Source organism: Primulina huaijiensis, chromosome 11 (assembly GCF_012295235.1).
Source record: "Primulina huaijiensis isolate GDHJ02 chromosome 11, ASM1229523v2, whole genome shotgun sequence".
NCBI classification, from domain to species: Eukaryota; Viridiplantae; Streptophyta; class Magnoliopsida; order Lamiales; family Gesneriaceae; genus Primulina; species Primulina huaijiensis.
In genome coordinates, this window is record NC_133316.1 from 4,024,999 (window position 1) to 4,034,640 (window position 9,642).

A 9,642-nucleotide genomic window follows, 5' to 3' on the forward strand; every position below is an offset into this window, starting at 1 on the left:
GTTACATATAAATTCGATAACGAAGTGATTTATCTTTGAGTAATAGTGTCATGGTATGCGCAACCGAGAAAACACCTTTTCAAACTGCACATTTCTTACTCTGGTCAGATATTCCTTGCACTATTAAATCATCAGACTACATATGATATCTTTACCCATAGGCAAACGGTGAATCCTCAACTACAATGTATTTGCTCTTACGTATTTCGAAACTACACCCAACCTTGCAACCTGATGACCTTCAATGGAGTCAATAAACGGATCAAAGTGCATGCTAGTACATATAGCCCCTACATTGTCCCGGGTCAAAGACTAATGGTGTACAACCAAAACTGCGGACTATTCCACTCGATAAATGAGAACCACTTGAACAGTTCGAGGAAGAGTTGTTCAGTTCGAGGGAGAGTTGTTCAGCGCATCATCATATGGTCACACATCCGTGTAAATGGATATCTCCATGTCCTTGCCAATAAAACATGGCGTTATAACCCTTTATTGTTACTTATTGTCTTTGAACAATTGAATCATTCGTTCATTTATTTGTTGCTTAATTTTTTAGTTCATTTTGGCGGTTTAGTATTGAAGATTTTTGTTTTGTATATGTTTGGGGGCGAATGCTTATGTTTGATACGAGACTTAGGCTAAGCGTTTATTTGAAAAGGTTTATTCTGTTTCTGTTTCAATGGTTTAAAAAACGATCTTTTTTTGTTTTGTTTGTTCAAGGATGAGTTTCTTGGCTTGGCTGACAACCCTGGGAGTGATGAAATGTTTAAAAATCATCACTTTAATATGGACGTCCTCTATCTGCTGGAGAAACTCCGCAGGTAAATCTGCTTCAAGGCAGTACTCATTAACTAAAAATTATTCCCCACGTTCTAGATTTTTGAGTGATAACTTCACGGCATCCTTTTTTGTGTGTGGTTTTTGGTGATCATCTTCTTATAGTATTGTGTTTTCAAGTACAATGCCTACAACATATAAAGTTGTGCAGCTTAAAAATTGAACAAGTTCATAGTTTCATCAGCAAACCAATGCAAGTTTGCAGTCATGTAAGAATATTGATTTTCAATTAATTTACAAATATTATACAATTCAATCTGATCTAACCTTGAAACTACTGCCTTTGTTACAAGCATACGCATTTGGAGCAAAGCGGACTTGACTGGACCAGCATCAGGAAGCTTACAAATACTGTGGCCGCCGTATTTTCGAGCGGCTCAAATCTTCACTGATTGCTGCACTAAACATGTGACTAACTTTCTATACAAAAACCATTTGTTTACATTTGCAGTAAAGAATAAAGAGATCATGAATCAAGACATGGATACAAGCTATTTTAGATGTCGACTGCCCCAAGAATTTACATCCACGTAGAGTTGTACAAATATTGTTTCCATTTTTTTTCAGCTGCATTACGTTTAACCAGTATCCGCCACTTGACGACTGTCAGAATCTTGCACCAGCTCGTTTTAGGGTTTCCATTCCTGGTGACAAGGATTCGAGAATTAGAAGAAATTATTTGTTGATTGTTTGAACCAACAAGCAATCCATTCTCATGCCATGCTGATAAGCCAACCTGATAATTATTATCGATTGGTAGATCATCAGTTGAAAGTTGCGGCTCTGAGGCCAATGTGTAGAATCCCCCAATAAAATCACTCGTCGGGTTCACTTGCATTTGAAGCAAACTCTCAACAGAAGGATTCTCAAACGAACTATAGTCTTGTTCTATTTCACAATTGAATGGAGCAGATACCGTTGGATGATCAGGATTTAAGGGCATCACTAGTTGCTCTGTGAGAAGAATATTATTACATTTATACCCGAAAAAAATTATGTTTGAGAAAAACATTGACAGAGAAGGGAAGAAAATTGAGTTTAATAATTCCTTACCCAGCTCAGCTTGGAAGTTTCTGCCCTGAAAATCTAAGGTAAGATTGTTCAAATCGCCAGCTCCCGAAGTAGTCAACAGCATCGGGTAGCCAACAACAGATGGATCATCTACTTGAATCCAGTCCTTTGAATTTTTGTAAGCATGCTGCTTCAGAACTTCCACCAGCCTCTAGTCAAAAAAATATAAAATCAGATCAGTTTCGTAAACAGTATATTTTTGTTATTTTCCCTTAAACAACGCGAAATGAAAGCAGCACGCACCCAAAACAAGAAAATAGTTGCAATAACAAAAATTTGCGGAAAAAGAAAATACCAACCATTTGCTGTGCATCGTTAGAATCCAAAGAATGGAAGGTTTGTCCATCTGCATTCACACCAACAACCCTGTAGATGGAGTCAAACAACAGGCCAGTACCACATACAGTCCTGAAAAGATATAGCTTGTCGTCTAATCTACATGTCACAGCATGCCGTATAATTGTCTCCCATGTCTTGTTTGAAATGTTACTAAGTACCTGCATAGCGAATTTCAGGATTGGTATGGTTCAGTAGATGTCAATAACCGAAGTTTTATTCACCAGAACAATTCGATGACCAAACGAATATCAAGAACGAGTATCTTACAGAGCGCAGCGAGGGCATGTCCGTGACGTAGAGTCTCAAGAAATCTTTAACTGACAACAAACCATGCTGAGCCAGTCTATTATGGGACACACCATCTTTAGCAATCTTCTCCACCCGCCACACTTCATCGTCCAAGGATGGGGGGTAGTGCTTCTGGTATGCTGAAACACAGAAAATCATCTGTAAAGTTCTAGTACCACGCGCATAGGATTCTCCTAAAGGGAAACATCTTGACATTATCGATCAACATTTTGTCCATCACATTTTACTGAATTAAATCCATGTTAAGTTTCAAATTCTCCCTTCAACCAGTTTCCATCAACAATTCTCTATTGCTTTAATACAGAGAAGCATGCTAATGATGTTTAAGTTCAGCCACATGCAAAATCATACAAACATGAACAGTTTCCAAGTAGTTTATACAAATTGAGAAGCAATGATACAAAGTAAAGGTGCTATACAACAGATACTTACACTCCCCACGATGATCTTTAACTTTGAAGGCATTGGTCATTCCTTCTCTAACCCTAATTTCACCGGAACCGGCTTGAACAGTCGCCCCCAACCGAAATTTCCCACTTCTGATCCATCTTGAATTATCAGTGAAGCTGATTTCACCAACATAACCCACTCCATCCTTCAAGGGAACCACCAAATCGCCAGTTACCAATGGCCGCTTCCCTTCCCTGCTCTGAAGAACTTTCCTATCAAAATCCTTCTTTTCCCAATCTTCCCGATCATCGGGGCCAAAATCACCATCAAGCACGACTATATTCACTTTGACGGCAGATAGAGGACCTGATTTTACTACCGATTTGGAGCAAGAATCGTACAACATAATCTTGATTGGGCCACCGCCGCCGTCGGTTTCAACCCTACTGTTGGTGAACAAGGTGTTCGGCAGACTACTGAGAAACTGAAGCTGGCAAGTTCTTGATTCGGAGCAATGGCTTTCATTTCCAGAGGAGCTTCAACAAAATTCCAAGAGTGAATAATTCAAAGTAAATTTTTTTATTAAAATAAATTAATTCATTAATCCCCATTTAATTTATTTCTTAAATTGTATTTATTATATCTGAAAATATTAATCGAGGTTTCATTTTGATTCTATTTATGATGTTATATTGTATTTAGGATGAGAAGAAAATAATAAAATATGATTAAAATATAAAATTTTCACCGATACAAAAAATTAATATATACAAGATATTCAACTTTAATTAATAGACAATGTGTTTTTTTAATGGAAAAGCTTTTTTAAAACTCCAAATTTGAGTTTTTGAAAAAAAAAACCTAATTTTATTTTAATTAATTTCTTTTTAAAACACTTAAAAGCCCATCCAACCACATATAAAATTATTTAATTTTTTTAAAAAAAAATTTATTTTCTTAGTCTAACTTTTTAATCCATAATAGCAAGAAAACCCACCTCAAATATGGGTGGATTGCCTGGTCCACAGCCTCTTGCACCTATCAATCAACATGAGGCAGCATAATCAGTGCTGAACTTTATAAAATTTCATATTTGCACTTTTAATATTTTTTAAATTTATTTTTAAGAAAAATTAAATCAAGTCGGGTCATCTAGACCCGGTTGAATATAAAGAAACAGCAGCATCGTACCCATTTTCTAATTCTGGGTTCCAATCTAGTCACAATATCTTGCAGATCTCGTGTACTATTTGCCCCTCTGAATATGCTGCCAAATTAAAGAAACTCAGCAAATTTAAATAATATTTATGTTCTCGAATTGATTTTTCTAAGTCTCAAAATGTAAAAAAAAATGCTCGAGTGGGAGAAAGATAGAAAAATGATACTGGAGTTTCTGTGTAGTTTGAAAGATAACGAATATAATGGATTATAAATTTTGATAAAATTATATATGGATCCTACACGATGCACATACACATACAGTTAATAACAGTTCAATCTTTTTTTTCTGTACATTGGAAAATTTTCTTAATATTCGAAATCAAAACTTCATATATAATATACCTCGAAGCGAGCCGGCTCGAACCCAATTGACGGCCTTGATATCCGCCAAGAGGATGTTGAGGTTCTTCGTCTCCCCTGTCCACAAGTTTCCTTTTCGGCACCATTAAAGAAGACTATTTTGAGAAACTTTAGAACCTTGATAGTGTAGTTTAATTTTAGAATGAAGGGAAGAATGCAAATTACTCAACAAAGATTGAATGCCAACGGTAATCTTTTATAAGGATTTGTAGTTGACTAGGATTCGAGGTAACTGCATAGGAAGTTTCATCCGACATACACAAACAAAGACGTTTGAATTTTACAAGTCAACCTAATGTATGCTTATTTTTACAAATATATATTATTTCAAGAAAATATAATATTTAATGTTATTTTTTTTAAAAAAAACTATATTTTGCGTCTAATTACACAAAAATTAACAAGAAATCTCCAACCAACTTTCATCTGCATTTAAAATTAATTTTGGCCCACTTAGCAAAACGCGGTAGGGTTTGTATTGACTAGGAAAAAATGGCACATGACATAATATTTTTTTTTTAGAGTAGGTGACGGTCTCACCAATCTTTATCTATGAGACGGGTCGTCATTATCGATATTCACAATAAAAAGTAATAGTCGTAGCATAAAAAGTAATATTTTTTCATGGATAACCCAAATAAGAGACATGTCTCACAAAATACGATCCATGAGACCGTCTCACACAAGTTTTTGCTTATTTTTTAATTAAATTTTTATATATTTAAAAATTAATTTTAATAGTTTAAACTGAAGTGATATGGTCAAATATTTTTTAAAAGAAATTAAATTTATTTGCACTAGCGTATTTAAATTACACGACATAAGGTTATGTTTTAAAATAATAATTGACTATAGTTAGATAACAAAATATCCCTTAAATATATGGCAAAAATTTGTGTGAGACGATCTCACGGAGTATTTTGTGAGACGGTTATCTTATTTGGGTCATTCATGAAAAAGTATTACTTTTTATGCTAAGAGTATTATTTTTTCTTGTGAATATCGGTAGGACTAACCCGTCTCACAGATAAAGATTCGTGAGATTGACTCACAAGAGATCTATTCTAAATATATTATATACTATTTTCATCCATCTTTTTCTTTTACATCAAATCTCTAAAAGAATGCCAAATTGAAACTATCCGAGTAGGTCGTTTTGTTCAATTTCATAGATTCGAGCTTATGTTGATTGAAAATATCGTTGACCATATACCAATAGACAATTAGATTTTTTACGGAAACTTCGTAATGAAACTCTAATTGACTATTTAAACTATGAAAAATATTCAAGACTCAAATAGTAATCCACATAAAAAGGATGATTGTTTTCATAATTTGGGGAACGAATTACATCTTGAGTCTCGAACTCGAGACATTGTCTCAAACCCGTGGCGTAAACAATGTCATTTTTTCCTTCACTTTTATAACAACTTTCTGAATTAATTAAAACAATAATCAATATTTATTAGTTATAACATCTATACTGTTATATTAAAGAGTATGTCTTCATAAGACAGTCTCACGGATCTTTATTCGTGAAATGGATCACTCATATCCATATTTACAATAAAAATTAATATATTTGGCATAAAAAGTAATACTTCTTCGTGGACAATCCATATAGAATATTTGTTTCACAAAATTGACCCGTGAGACCGTCTCACATGAGTTTTTGTGTATATTAAAAATATGGTCATCATATTAACTACTTCAGAGGACACCAAAATATTTAATTTCATAATTATCATTCTTATCTCACTAAAAACCTTCTCAAGTCACTCTATATTTTATATAGAAAAAAATCTAAACAAAACTTCTTTTTTAAATCGAAGATCTCTTCTAAATTGAAAATAATTTGGTGTTAATTGTTTAGTATTAAAACATATAACGTGTGTATCTTTTATTAGTTATGAATAAACGTGTGAGAGTGGGAAACATAAAATTCAATGAACGATGTGACAATGACACACACACGCGTTAGGGAGACAATGTTGCGTCGCTTTTGGTGTAACAGAGAGAACTTTTTTTTAAAAAAAATTTGGATTATTGATTGTTTGTCATGTTGTTTTTTGATATTTTTATTGTCATAATCATTTAATAGCTAAAACAAATATGGCAACAAAAATATTTCAGTAAATTATTTTTTAAAAATATTTATTACTATTAATAAAAAATAATAACTTCTTAAGTGAATTTCCAAAATTAAACCTCACGAAACAAAGGAAAAAAGTAAGATAAAATGCCTGATTTAGTATTTTTATTTATTTTCACATGACTTCACATTAATTCCATCTCTATAAAGAATTCTCCGAATAATCTTCGGATTATAAATGATTTTTATCATAATATAAATTTGGTACTGTTATCATGACAAAAACTTGTGTGAAACGGTCTCACGGGTCGTATTTTGTGAGACGGATTCCTTATTTGAGTCATCCATGAAAAAGTATTACTTTTAATGCTAAGAGTATTATTTTTATTGTGAATATAAGTAGGGTTGACCCGTCTCACAGATAAAGATTCGTGAGACCGTCTCACGAAAGACCTATTATATTATCATTGGTGGATAAAAATCTTTACCTTGCTCATTTATTAAAGAAACAAGAATTTGGAAAATGTATATATACTATTATATAAAGAATCTCTCGACAAAAAAAAAACATATCTTTTATTTCGCAAGTTACGCTTACACCAATATTTTCCTTAAAATCAACATTACATCATATTTTCATTATTATTCATCTAAAATTTATTCTATGATTTCTCGTTAATTTCTACAAATATGATATGATCTTTATTTTAATATAAATCAAATTAATTTTAAAAAATTGTATACGTACGCACCGCGTGAACGGGTGGTAAAGTAACATGAAAAAAAGAAGTTACTCTATATTCACACAAAAGAATGGACTGAATAATTACCACTAACACACAAAATATTTTTTTGACGTATCTATCAACCACCGTAGGGACCTATGCATGACACTGTCGGTTGATCGTTATGTGTAGTCAAGACTTTGACATAAGGTCCCCTTTTTTTCCTAGAAAGTCACAATGGTTATAAAAATATAAAAATTGGTTTGGTAAATTGTTTGAAATTTTACAAAGATTAAGATTTGTAAAATCCTTTCAAGTCGGAGGTTTTATTATCCCAAATTATAAATCATCTATTAACGTATAAAACAAGGTTTTACATTTTATATAAATAAGATATTCAGGATGCAATGTTTGGGTCATGAGATGAGATTAATTATCTACAAAACAAGAAGCGTGGAGACCAAGTTTCAATTTTTACAAGTTTAACGAGTTTAATATGAATTTAAACGTAAATAAATATTTTTTATTTTAACAAAATTTAAATTATCACATATCAAAAAATAGACTAAATAACACACACACACATATATATATAAGAACGAATCATATAGCTCTTTTTAAGACTTTATTTTGTCGTATTTGTGCTTATCTGATATTTTTATTCTGAGATTTACGCATAAATCGTCCTATTTTTATTGTTTGTAAGTTTGATAAAAAAAAAAGAGTAAAAAGTTTAATTTTAGAGATAAGGTCAAATAATTTAATGTCAAGTAGGAAGGATTTCTGATAATGAAAAAAGTAATTGACGGAGAGTTTTTCCTATCATCCAAGGATAAATATGATAAGATTGAGGAAGTTTTATTATCTAGGAACAAATTTGGGCTAGAAATGTGATTTTTATTACATTTGGAATTGCCATGATGGAGTTTTGGAAGAAGGAGAAAAACAGAAGTGGTCTTGGAACAAGACGTGATCACACCTTGTGTCTGCTTCACTCCTGCCTGGTAACTGTCCTAAAACAAGGCGTCATCACGCCTTGTCTCGGCTTTACTTCTGCTTCATAACTAAATGAAGGAGCTCGAATTTAATGATAAAAATACCATATTTAAAAATATCAATTGTGGTATTTGATTTGTTGAATATTTTGGAGAGAGAAAAAAACTTTTAATATTAATATAAGGAAAGATTTGATAGAGTTTTTATTCATTAAAAAACTCAATCTTCCTTATTCATATATTACATCCTATCAAACAAAAAGATTATTTATTTATGTGATTGAATTTTTCTCAATCTTCTCTGCGATATACACCAAAAAGATTACAATCTTAAGGGGATTTTTCATCATCGAGACGTGAAGAACAAATAGGAGAAAACGCACTGGACGAGAAAATTTGGGTGCAATCGCTGAGTTTTTTTTATTTCTTTAATTTCATGGATTCAAACATTAGATTTTTGTCTAGTTTTGATTTTATAGAGTAGTCATCTTATGACCGGGACCACGATAGAGCCAAACTTGTGTTCGTTATTTGCATATCGGATTGATTAGAGTTTTGATTTAGTTTATCTTATTGACTGATATTTGCATATATCACTTGCATTTAATCTGGCCAATTAATTGCATGTTTGTTGTTTGATCTTGACTCGAAAAAGAATAGATTGAAAATAGCTTCAAAAATATTTATCAACACATGCTAGAAATAGTATTCGGCTTCAGTATGCGATTTTAGGCAAAAATCTGGAATTCAATAGTTGTTGAATGCGTTTTTATTTAATTAAGTTCAATTAAAAATAGTTGGACTATCAAATAAAAATAAGATTATTAATTCTAGAAATAGATTAATAATTAAGATAGAGAATTTCATTGTTCATTTAAAATAATTATCATTTGATGGCAACCAATATGTGGCAAAATCTGATGTTTGGTACCGTTGTGTGCTCACGATCATTTTATTTAAATTTTATTTTTTCCTAAGCTTAATCTGTTATTTAAGTCAATTGTGTTATTTTCTTTAGAAAAATTTAATTTATTTTAGTTATTCTAATTATTCAGAAAAATCACTTCTTTAATTTAGCCTAGATTAAATTAAATAATTTATAGCATAATAATTCGATAATAATCTTTGTGAGAACGACTTGGCCTCCATCCAACTATAATTATAATTTGACCTAGTGCACTTGCTAGTTTGCACAACTGAAATTGTGGTTTTGGTGTCGTTGCCGGGGACTTTTTGTTTAATATTAGGATTGATAACTTGTTTGAGACTAGGTTTTTATTTCTGCTATTTTTATTTTTGT

The 9,642-nt window shown here is 31.9% G+C and overlaps 1 protein-coding gene across 2 annotated transcripts; it reads right to left on the bottom strand.

Moving 5' to 3' along the window:
- Nucleotides 1-1,050: 1,050 nt before the first annotated feature.
- LOC140987091 (calmodulin-binding protein 60 B-like) lies at nt 1,051-4,688 on the bottom strand. 2 transcript variants are annotated; one of them, XM_073455482.1, is made up of 9 exons: nt 4,513-4,687; nt 4,141-4,216; nt 3,947-3,987; nt 2,992-3,485; nt 2,518-2,678; nt 2,211-2,408; nt 1,894-2,062; nt 1,577-1,794; nt 1,051-1,484 (listed from the first exon to the last, which is right to left on the bottom strand). In XM_073455482.1, exons 1-9 carry the CDS (start codon nt 4,614-4,616, stop codon nt 1,470-1,472), a joined length of 1,476 nt encoding a protein of 491 aa, XP_073311583.1. In that variant the 5' UTR covers nt 4,617-4,687; the 3' UTR covers nt 1,051-1,469. The 2 variants fall into 2 exon arrangements, with proteins under 2 accessions (XP_073311583.1, XP_073311582.1); XM_073455481.1 differs by having other exon boundaries at nt 1,051-1,794; nt 4,513-4,688.
- Nucleotides 4,689-9,642: the final 4,954 nt, after the last annotated feature.

Coding starts and splice junctions, on each gene's coding strand:
- LOC140987091 (XM_073455481.1), bottom strand. CDS start 4,616: ATGGTGCCGAAAAGGAAACTTGTGGACAGGGGAGACGAAGAACCTCAA. Junction 2,409..2,517: donor ACATGCCCTCGCTGCGCTCT/GTAAGATACTCG, acceptor TTCGCTATGCAG/GTACTTAGTAACATTTCAAA. Junction 2,063..2,210: donor CTAACGATGCACAGCAAATG/GTTGGTATTTTC, acceptor TTTTTTGACTAG/AGGCTGGTGGAAGTTCTGAA.